Source organism: Dendrobates tinctorius, unplaced genomic scaffold (genome assembly GCF_039654945.1).
Source record: "Dendrobates tinctorius isolate UK_male_01 unplaced genomic scaffold, ASM3965494v1 ptg000097l, whole genome shotgun sequence".
NCBI lineage: Eukaryota > Metazoa > Chordata > Amphibia > Anura > Dendrobatidae > Dendrobates > Dendrobates tinctorius.
The window spans coordinates 14,155,045-14,167,314 of NW_027361765.1; the positions used below are offsets into that span (position 1 = coordinate 14,155,045).

Sequence of the window (12,270 nt, forward strand, 5' to 3'; positions counted from 1 at the left end):
ATCCGGAGTTAACAGCCCTGCTCCAGAAGGTGCGAAGACTGTGCGCGCACATCCGCCGGTCGCCTGTACACTCCGTTCGTATGCAGAAGCTGCAGCGATTGCTCCACCTTCCCAACCACCGCCTCATTATCGACATTGCAACAAGGTGGAACTCCACCCTGCACATGGTGGAGCGGCTGTGCGAGCAGAGGCAGGCCATAATGCATTTGTGGGAGGATACACGGCCAGGCACTTTGAGAGCAGACATGGAGTTGACAGGTGTGCAGTTGTCGAAGCTGAAAGACCTCTGTAAAGTCCTTCAGTGTTTTGAGGGGTTCCATGACAATTGTGTACAAGATAATTGTGTACGGACAATTGTGTACAGAAAATTGTGTACAGGCCAATTGTGTCCAAGGACAATTGTGTACAAGGACAATTGTGTACAGGGCAATCGCCTTGTACACAATTGCCTTGTACACAATTGTCATTGTACACAATTGGCCTGTACACAATTGTCTGTACACAATAGTCCGTACACAATTATCTTGTACACAATTGTCCTGTCACCGTTTTGAGGAATGCACACGGCTGGTAAGCGTAGACGACGCCATCCTAAGCATGAGCATCCCACTTATGCGTCTGCTCATGCAAACTTTGACGCACCTTAAGGCTACTTTCACACATCAGGTTTTCGGCGTCAGGCGCGATCCGGCGTCGTGCCGGAATGCCGGATCCGGCAAATGTTTTGTAAAACCTGATGTGCCGGATCCGGTTTTCTGCCGGATCCGTCTTGTTCTTGACAGACAAAACCGGATCCGTCTCATCCGGTTCATCCGTTTTTCTATCCGTTTTTCGACGGATTACGCCGGATCTGGTTTTTAAAATTGACCCTTGTGGCCTTCCGAACGGGATTGGCTACTGGAAAACTATATATAGCATGTTCCTACAGCCCTTCTTTGACAGGTTGTAGAGGAGAAAGTGCAGGTTGGAGAGAAGAGCAAGTTACTGGCGAAGATGGATGTTGTCATTGGAAATATTACCACTAGAAGTTCTGTGACGGTTTCAGTAATGAGGGACAATTTTGCCCTATACTTTATGTCACCTCAAGGCAGAGTACACTGGCAGGATGACAGAGTGTGAAAGATTTGTGCCCTAACCAAACTTGTGTACCTTCTGGACCAACAGTATATACCTTTGCCAACCAAAGTTGGCTATCTTGTCATGGTCTTTTTTAGCTTTAGGCCACAGGTGTGTACCTGGTTGTGTTTTATGCAAAGTATTTCACCTTTTAACAAAAGTTGTGTACATTGTTAGGAAATCACCAACAATAAACACAACTTTTCAGGTGAAATACTTTGCTTCAAACACAACCAGGAACACAACTGTGGCAAAAAGCTAAAATTTACCCACAGTTATATACCTGGTTTTGAATACCTTTTTACCTTTTAAATACCCTGTATTTAACCTTTTTTTTAAACATATTTCGCCGCAGAAAGAAATGACAGACAACCAGTGTAAACAATAATTTAACTTTTATTTAAAAAATTTTTTTTTGTGTAAACTGTTTTTAAAGTTAAAAAAACTTTTTTAATAAAGGTTTGAAACCAACCAAATGGGCATTTTTATTACAATAAAAACATTATAACTCGGTGTAGTGTGGGATGGAAATACTGCTGGAGGGGCTGCGGGACACTTCGACAATGGGAGTGTGGAGAGAGGACTGGGATCGTGGTGGGGAAGGAACAGTTAGAGGTGATGGTGTGGAAAAAGCTACAGAATGGGTGGACATGTGGGAGGCAGAAGAGGTGGTGGGCGGTGGAGTGGAGGGTTGGGCAGGGACTGTAGGAGCAGATGATGTTGATGGAAAGTTGTATGGGGAAGGAGTTTGGTACGGGGAAGGAGTTTGGTACGGGGCAGGTTGCTGGAAGTGGGGAGATGTCTGGTACTGGGGAGGTTGCTGGTACTGGGAAGGTTGCTGGTACTGGTGAGGTTGCTGGTATGTAATAGGAGGGGGAGGATGGAAAGTGGCTGGAGGGGGTGCAGATGTAATAGGAGGGGGAGGATGGAAAGTGGCTGGAGGGGGTGCAGATGTAATAGGAGGGGGAGGATGGAAAGTGGCTGGAGGGGGTGCAGGTGGAGGAACTACAGTGGTGGGAGGTGGAGGTTGGGAGGTAACCTGCTGTAGAGCACCATGGCACGAATGCATTACATGCATCTGCTGGGTAGGAGATAGTGTTGCCATGCGCTCCACAACAGACCTGAAAAAGGTGTGGTTTGGCGAAGATCTTGCTTCTGAATGCATGGTTTGCAGAAGTGTCTTCACCTCCAGAATGCTGGAGTTGATCTGCTGAAAGCCTGCGGAGATTTGCTCTGACAAGACTTTTAGACAGTTCTGGAAAGATGCATTCAGATGCAAGAACTCTGGCGCATAAGTCTTTTCCTGACCCCTCTGCCGCTGCCGCCCAGTACCCGCAGGTGTACTAGAGGTGGCAGGGGCAGAAGGGTGGGGTAAAGGGAAAGCGATCTCCTCACCAGCAGCTTCAAGTAATGTAGGCGGCCACGATGCTCCTGTGCTGGTGGATGGGACAGATGGGTCGAATGTGTGGGAAGGCTGGGAAGGTGCAGATGTACCGGGGCGGTCGAAGTGTCCCTCGGTGCCGGTCTCCTCAGGGATCGCCTCAGAAGGGTCCAATCGTGCAGGCTCCCGAGTGCTGCTCACCGTGCTGTGGAATAAAGAGAAAAAAAAACAATTAAAATACTGACATGGTATGGCCCTGGCTGAAAAAAAAAAAGTTACATCTAACATTTTTTTTCACATGTGGTGTGTAATATTTACCTTCTAGTGACCATTGTTTCCCGGAGGAACGACAGGGCTTCTGCGTACTTGTACTTGCTCCTGCGTCCTCCAGATCCACTCGGGGCCCGCATCTCTTTATTGAACTCCTTCTTGAAACGATCCCTCACAGACCGCCACCGATTCACAATTCTGTTCCCTGAAACGAGAAAGGACAAAGTGGTTAGTATAAAACATCAGTGTTTCCCAAACTCCAGTCCTCATGGTCCCCAGGGGTCATGTTTTCAGGATTTCCATAGTAAATAGAAATCCTGAACACATGATCCGTGGGGACCACGAGGACTGGAGTTCGGGAAACACTGGTTTACATCAAGCAACCGGTACTGTATATACTTACGCTCTTTAATCTGGGCCCGAACATCGAGGTCCTCCCAGCGGCCCACAAGGAGCGAACAGATTTCCTCCCAGAGTCGTCGGGTAACGATAAGGTCAGCGTGGCGGCGGTCAGCCATGTTCCAGAGCGGCTCCCTTTCTCTAACGAGATCGATGAGGTGGTCCACATCGAGTCCTCCATCCTCACCGTCAGAGTCGGGAGCACGCTGTGAAGGCTGTTAAAGAAAAAGACAAAAATAACATAATTAGCCTCCACAAAAGAAATGAAATAAAAAGTGCAAAAAAACAAAGCAAAAATATTTATACTTACACGCTGGTGACCGCCGCGTTGCTGTCGCCGACGACCCTGGGAGGCACTGCGAGGACCTCTTGGCCGAGCACCAGATTGGGAAGACTAGAGAAGAAAACAAAAAATGTTATGTCTTTGGATGTAGGCATTTGTTTGCTGTGTGTGGTCTGCAGAACATTGTTTTCTATGTGTTGTGTGTAGTGTGATGTTGTGTTTCTGCGTTTGATGCAAAAAACTTACCAATTGTGAGCCCACTCCAAGTGTCTGTCCACCCCTTCCTTCTTCTTCTGGGAGCTCCTCTTCATCTTGTGAATCCTGTTTTGAAATAAAAGGCAATGAATAGACATATATTACAGAGATGATGGATTTTGGAAATAAAAACTTACCGTCAAACGCTGACGATGCGAGGGAGGGCTCCCAGAAGATGATGTGCTCTCTTCCTGGTGGCCACACTCCATGCCTGTGGGTGGTGTTCCACCTGCTGCCATTGCTGCTGCTGCTGCATCTATTGGGCGGCTGTTGAATAAAGAGAAACAAAGGGCCAATTAATATCTTGATATTCAATAGCCCTAGTTTGGAGGAATGGGGGATTTGATAATTACCGTCTCTCATCTGCTGCTGGCCTCCCTTCCTCAGCATGTTCCATTTGCTGCTCCATTTGGGGTGGTGGTGGTGCTGATGGTGCTGCAGTGGTCTCCTGCCTTCTCCTGCTGCGCTTGGTTGCTTTCTTGGGTGGCATGTTGGGTGTGGCTGTGGGTCCCACTGTCTTGCTTTTATATATGTCTTGTGGGCAGAGCTACTGAGCATGCTCAGACCCAAAAAACCGGATCCGGCCACCGGATCCGGCTTTCGCCGGATCCGGCGCATTGCGGCGCTCATAGGCTTTCATTGTGTGAAAAAGCCGGACGCGCCGGATCCGGCGTGTCCGGCTTTTTCGCCGGAGACAAAAAACTTTACAGTCTCCGTTTTTTCCAGACGCCGGATCGCGACACATTGCCGGATCCGGCGAAAACCGGATGAAACGCATGGCCATCCGGCGCAAATGCAAGTCAATGGGGGGGAAACCGGATCCGGCATTGCATTTCGCCGGATCCGGTTTCTGTCAAAAGCGCCGGATCGCGCCTGACGGCGAAAACCTGATGTGTGAAAGAGGCCTAAGGAGCAGGCGTCTGCAGCCAATGTTGATGAGGAGGAAGAGGAGGAGGGAATCCTTGATGACATTCAGCCATTGTCTGCTCAGGGACCTCTCCTGGACGAGGTGGAGGAAGAAGAGGAGGAGGAGGATGATGATGGGGATGATTACTTAGGGGAGGAGGATGCATCTCGTGGGGCAAGTGAAAATGTTGGCGTGGCAAGGTCTGGTACAGGGTTTGTGCGTGACTGGAGGGATGTGGATTTGCCAGAAAGTGCTCCTCCACCCAGCACTCGCAGTGCATCATTGACACCGGGAACATTGGCCCACATGTCAGATTATGCCTTGCAGATCCTAAAAAGGGACCCCCGCATTGCCAAAATGATGAACGATGACGACTACTGGTTGGCCAGCATCCTGGATCCACGCTATAAAGGCAAATTACAAAACATCATGCCACAGGAGAACCTTGACCTAATATTGGCTAATAAACAAGCAACTCTGGTAAATCGGTTGCTTGAGGCATTCCCAGCACACAGCAGCGGTGATGGTTCTCACACGAGCCGTACGGGCCGGGGGCAGCTTGGCAGAGGTGTTCGTGGTGCACACAGCAGAAGTGGCGTTGGAGACAGGGGTTTCATGACAATGTTGTGGACTGATTTTTCAAATACCGCTCACACAACTGGTAATACTGCATCGATGGAAAGTGACAGGAGACAGCAGTTGTCAACTATGGTAACAAACTACTTTTCCTCACATATCGATGTTCTCCCACACAGGTCATTCCCCTTTGACTATTGGGCCGCTAAACTGGACACCTGGCCTGAATTGGCCCAATATGCCTTACAGGAGCTCGCTTGCCCAGCTGCAAGTGTGCTATCGGAAAGAGTCTTCAGTGCAGCTGGATCAATCCTGACAGAAAAAAGGACCCGTCTGTCAACCCAAAATGTGGATGATCTAACCTTCATTAAAATGAACCATGCATGGGTTTCCAAGGATTTTGTCCCACCTTCCCCTGATGACACATAGGGTGACAGAAAAATGGCTTGCTTTGGTCCACCTCTTCCTGGGACTTCACCTATTTCGCCTTTTGCATCAGCTGAATGTCCAACATCAACATATGCCACTTTCTAAAACTCCCTAACTGTGCTGCCTCCCCCCCCATGGCCGGGGTCACCACCTAGCGCACGACACCGTGCAAGTGCCGTTGCCCTGGACAGGTGGGTAGGCCGACTCTTGGGCGCGGGCACTGGCACAGGGTCCCTCATAGTGCAATCAAGTGTCTCTGACGGTGGTGGTGCACACCCTCCGTCAGACACACCGCTGTACTATGAGGGGCCCAGTGCCAGTACCGACGCCCACGAGTGGGCCCCCCTTGCTTGGGCAGGGCCCCAGCATTTGCAATCTTTACCTCTCCCTGCTCCTCCGCTGTGTAATCTGGGCCGTCAAATCCATACTGTGCCTGACACCGTCTGAGCCTGCCTCCTGAGACATATATTTTGAATGTGTACGCTATCCATACATGTTATCCGGGGAAACGGTACCCTTTCAAACCTTTGTGCAATCACGTGCAATCCATACTGTGCCTGACACCGTCTGAGCCTGCCTCCTGAGACATATATTTTGAATGTGTACGCTATCCATACATGTTATCTGGGGATACGATACCCTTTCTAACCTTTGTGCAATCACGTGCAATCCATACTGGGCCTAACACCGTCTGAGCCTGCCTCCTGATGTATAGACATAGATTTTGAATGTGTACGCTATCCATACATGTTATCCGGGGATACGGTACCCTTTCTAACCTTTGTGCAATCACGTGCAATCCATACTGGGCCTAACACCGTCTGAGCCTGCCTCCTGATGTATAGACATAGATTTTTTATGTGTACGCTATCCATACATGTTATCCGGGGATACGGTACCCTTTCTAACCTTTGTGCAATCACGTGCAATCCATACTGGGCCTAACACCGTCTGAGCCTGCCTCCTGAGACATATATTTTGAATGTGTATGCTATCCATACATGTTATCTGGGGATACGGTACCCTTTCTAACCTTTGTGCAATCACGTGCAATCCATACTGGGCCTAACACCGTCTGAGCCTGCCTCCTGAGACATATATTTTGAATGTGTACGCTATCCATACATGTTATCTGGGGATACGGTACCCTTTCTAACCTTTGTGCAATCACGTGCAATCCATACTGGGCCTAACACCGTCTGAGCCTGCCTCCTGAGACATATATTTTGAATGTGTACGCTATCCATACATGTTATCTGGGGATACGGTACCCTTTCTAACCTTTGTGCAATCACGTGCAATCCATACTGGGCCTAACACCGTCTGAGCCTGCCTCCTGAGACATATATTTTGAATTTGTACGCTATCCATACATGTTATCTGGGAATACGGTACCCTTTCTAACCTTTGTGCAATCACGTGCAATCCATATTGGGCCTAACACCGTCTGAGCCTGCCTCCTGATGTATAGACATAGATTTTGAATGTGTACGCTATCCATACATGTTATCCGGGGATACGGTACCCTTTCTAACCTTTGTGCAATCACGTGCATTCAATACTGGGCCTAACACCATCTGAGCCTGCCTCCTGAGACATATATTTTGAATGTGTACACTATCCATACATGTTATCTGGGGATACGGTACCCTTTCTAACCTTTGTGCAATCACGTGCAATCCATACTGGGCCTAACACCGTCTGAGCCTGCCTCCTGATGTATAGACATAGATTTTTTATGTGTACGCTATCCATACATGTTATCCGGGGATACGGTACCCTTTCTAACCTTTGTGCAATCACGTGCAATCCATACTGGGCCTAACACCGTCTGAGCCTGCCTCCTGAGACATATATTTTGAATGTGTATGCTATCCATACATGTTATCTGGGGATACGGTACCCTTTCTAACCTTTGTGCAATCACGTGCAATCCATACTGGGCCTAACACCGTCTGAGCCTGCCTCCTGAGACATATATTTTGAATGTGTACGCTATCCATACATGTTATCTGGGGATACGGTACCCTTTCTAACCTTTGTGCAATCACGTGCAATCCATACTGGGCCTAACACCGTCTGAGCCTGCCTCCTGAGACATATATTTTGAATGTGTACGCTATCCATACATGTTATCTGGGGATACGGTACCCTTTCTAACCTTTGTGCAATCACGTGCAATCCATACTTGGCCTAACACCGTCTGAGCCTGCCTCCTGAGACATATATTTTGAATTTGTACGCTATCCATACATGTTATCTGGGGATACGGTACCCTTTCTAACCTTTGTGCAATCACGTGCAATCCATACTGGGCCTAACACCGTCTGAGCCTGCCTCCTGATGTATAGACATAGATTTTGAATGTGTACGCTATCCATACATGTTATCCGGGGATACGGTACCCTTTCTAACCTTTGTGCAATCACGTGCAATCAATACTGGGCCTAACACCATCTGAGCCTGCCTCCTGAGACATATATTTTGAATGTGTACGCTATCCATACATGTTATCTGGGGATACGGTACCCTCTCTAACCTTTGTGCAATCACGTGCAATCCATACTGGGCCTAACACCGTCTGAGCCTGCCTCCTGATGTATAGACATATATTTTGAATTTGTACGCTATCCATACATGTTATATGGGGATACGGTACCCTTTCTCACCTTTGTGCAATCACGTGTAATCCATACTGGGCGTGAGAACGGCTGGCGAGCTGTTAAGCAAGCTACAGCACCTGTGGTTTGTACATGTAAGTTTTTAATTTTTTCAGGAATGACGGTTAGGCCTAATTCCGGAACTGCGGTTGACCTGCACTTACTGGGAAATCATCGTTCGCGGGTAATAATTGTAATCAGTGATCCCCATCACTAACGTTGTTCAGCGGGTTATCTGCACCCGTAAGCGACAAACGCTGGCCTTTTCAGTGTAGCGCACATGCAGCCACGGACATGTAAGGGCATGACACACCAGTTATTGGCCAATCTCATGTGCCAGAGCCTCACGTGTCCCTCTAGTAAGCCAGACTCGGACCGTGGGGCATGACGGAGTCTCGTTCGTTAACGGAATTAAGCTTGCAATGTGTGCATCTGTTCTGTAGCTGGCATGGTTGAGGTTTCCCAGGTGGAGTCGAATTTAACCGTAGGCTCCACTCCTGGTGGTGCCCTTCTGGACATTCCTTTAAGGTTCAGCTTTGCAACCATAATGCCCACGTAAAACAAACACTTTGCCTTCATGAACGCTGTTTGGAGGGTCATGACTCGTGGGAATAACGCCGCCCAATCAGTTAACCTGCTAGAGAGATCCTTCGTTGCTCCCAAGCATGACATCACACTCCCTAGGAAGAAGGTAATGCCACTGTGGCGACCGTACTCCTGGGGGCGACACAAGTGCACTGATGCCCAGCCACTGCTCGATGAATCTGCTGGTACATTGACCCAGACCACTACATTCCCCTCGCACGCTACACGACCTGAATCTGACCCTGATGAAACTCAGGTTACCCTTCCCATATACAGTTCCATCTTACACGGTGACAAAGAGGAAGCTGCAGATGAAAGTGCAGGTTCGGCCCACACGCAATCAGACACACCACCGTACTATCATGGGCCCTGTGCCAGTGCCGTCGCCAATGAGTGGGCCCCCCCTGCTTGCCCAGGATCACAGCACTTGCAAAGTTGAAATACTGTGCAGTGAGTTGGAAGATGGGGACGACGAGGAATCCAGAGAAGTACAGGGATTCCCTAGCGAGGAGACTTATTTGATTGTTTTCAATGTTGGGACAGCAATTTTTGGGGAGCACTATACTCTGGAGAATGATAGATGGGGCCCACCATACACTGGAACATTCCAAAGGTGGACATCAGACACTGGAGCAGCATTTACAGGGCCCATTATACACTAGAGCATTAGAAATGGGGCCCATTATGTTTGGAGCATTATTTGGGCCCATAAGACAGTGGAGCTTCATCCATGGGGACCAACATATACTGTAGCATTATGTGGAGCTCATCATATACTGTTTCAAACATTATATGGGACCAATGATTCTGTATGGAGAAATAGATGGGCCTCGTCATGAGATGTAAAAAGTGAGGTATTTTTCATTGTACTATACCGCTATTTCTCTGCCGTATCTGAGCATGATAAGTTGTGGTATGTGTTAAAGGGGCGCTCTTTCGCCCAGGGCACATGAAAACCTGCAGCCAGCCCTCCCTCCCCACAACTTTAGCCAAATAACCCCCATTTTTCAGTGCGTAACTTGTATTATGAAGTTAAATAAGGTTGACAAGCTTAAGTAAGAAGAATTGATGCTTTTGGCATTCAAATGGGCACTGTAGGTGTGTTTCCTGTCCTCCTCTCACTGCCGCCTTTTATTCCCCATTGACTTACATTGGGTTTCGTGTTTCGGGACGACCCCGACTTTTCCCTATAATCGGACGATCTTGCTCTACCCAACTTTTAGAAAAGTCGGGTTTCACGAAACGAAACGCGACCCTAAAAAACCAAAAGTCGCTCAACTCTACCAGTAACTAAACTTTCACTGATCCACTCATCCTTAATCTGGAGGCTTGCTGCAAAGATAAATGGTCACTGGCTCATTCTGATGTGATACTAGATTATATGTTCTCTATAATGTTTTTTTAAACACTTCTTGACCCTCTGCTTGTCTAAAGTAAATCACAAAAAAATCAGATTCTGATGAATACAAATTTTTTAGTAAAATTTGAGGCAAGTTGAATTAGCTTCGATTCGCTTTCCTTAAATTTTCTTCATTATGCTGTGTTGATCAAGCAATTTACCGACTTTTGCCTAAAAAGAGAAAGTGATCATGTTAACTTCATTTTTAAGACTCTGTTGGTCATTAGGTTATTACATTTTTAGCATTACAATATCTTCGCAGTACTCAAGTCATCATGGTAAAAGTGCAGTTCACGTCAGCTATTAGGCCTAAGTAATGATGTTACATGCTGCCTTATGACAGCATTCTCATTCTTTATTTATAACGTGCCTACGCACTTTGTAGAGATTTGGAACTATGATTCATGGAAGCCGTGTAATTAAATCTACAGTGACATATGACTAGATGCTATTTTTTCTATGCTCTTACTAGATCCTTTAAGGAACTACATCAGGATCATGTGTATACCTACCAATACAAAAAAAGATATCATTATATTGAAAGAAAAGTAGTTTAAGAATGGAGAAACTGTAATATTAGACTGAAAGTGAAGTTAAGTAGTAACTGGTGAGTTATGTCCTGCAAATCGTAAATTTACATGAATTTCTTTTCTGTGCAACAGATCCATATGAAGACTATGCCGGCAGCGATGTTCAGGCTCCTTACTGGACAGGAGACGCCTCTTTACATCTAACTACAAGCAGCCATTGAAATGGTATTTCCAGCTCAGATCACTATACAACCACACATCAACGGAGACACTGGGCAGATATTTTGTATTTCGAACAAAAGAAGAACAAATATCAGCGGACTGATCCTTTTTCTTTTCTCTGTTTTTGCTTCTTTTCTTCTTCTTTTGCCAGAGGCGTTGCCAGTTTTATGCGAGTCTGTCACCACCAAGAACGATTTGTACATTATGGTCATTCCGGACTGTTTACTCTTCATGACTAGTAACGAGGATATTTATTTGTTATCGTACATGTAGTGTTAAGAAGTACATGTTGTATGTTTCATTGGTAAGTGTGTGGAAATGAGGACGGAGAGCGACGGATACGATATACTGTGGATTCCAATTAAGACAAATGAAATCCATTTTAAGCCTTGTTCATGCAGAAATACATTGCTTAAGAGGTCCCATTAAACAAAGTCTTTGTAAGCCGATATAGTGTACACCATCATTTTCAGCTGGGTCATGTTTATTGCAGATTGGTCTCTTATGTAACGTCACTGGAAATGTCCAACTCGATGAAGCATTTCTGTTTCGCTTCCAAATCTCTGTCTACATTAGATGAAGCAAGACACGGCATTGTTTTCAAGATCGAGACCCATGACAGAATCATTGACTTGGTTCTGTAACACGCGGTGTACTACTTCCTTCTGGGTTCTAAAGTGAGAGATTCTGATCTGCATATCAGCAATAAATCTGCTTATTAATGGCCACGCACAATGTATATCGAGCAAATTAAAGAATTATGTTTACACCTCTTTTTTTTTCTTCGATATCATGGTTTTGTTTCATTTTTATCCTATTTGTTTACTGTAGTATTGAGATCTTATTAAATTCTATTGATATCAATGTCAGTTGTTTTGAGATGCCACAAGAGTGTCAGCCACAGTGACAACTAATGGAATTGATCAATAAGATTAATGCTTTATGTATTGAAAACTAAGCTTCAAGGGAGTCTTCAGCAGGCTTTTGACCACTGCAACATCGACAGCCGAGAAACCACTACTGCTCCAAGCAGTCCAGTAAGCGATGCATCATTGGAGTCAGGCTCTCTGTCCCTACATCATGCTACTCTAAAACTCTGAAGCAAAAACATGCTGAAACATTTTTTGTAAATCAGCATTTTTTTACATGGCTGAAACACTGTAGACTGATTTTGTTTTTAACGGTTGTAGTTAACATTATTTACACCATTGAGTGTTTATTATAAAAAAAAGCCAGTATCTTCAAAAATAAGTTTATA

General features: G+C 46.2%; 1 protein-coding gene across 5 annotated transcripts in view; it reads left to right on the forward strand.

Moving 5' to 3' along the window:
- Positions 1–11,876, forward strand: part of APBA2 (amyloid beta precursor protein binding family A member 2) — a 791,677-nt gene extending 779,801 nt beyond the window's left edge. For all 5 annotated transcript variants that reach the window (XM_073586917.1, XM_073586914.1, XM_073586913.1 and 2 more), the window contains one exon: positions 10,923–11,876. In XM_073586917.1, coding sequence (XP_073443018.1) covers positions 10,923–10,994 — 72 coding nt within the window. In that variant the 3' untranslated portion in view covers positions 10,995–11,876. The remainder of the gene's footprint in view (positions 1–10,922) is intronic.
- The last annotated feature ends 394 nt before the right edge of the window (positions 11,877–12,270 follow it).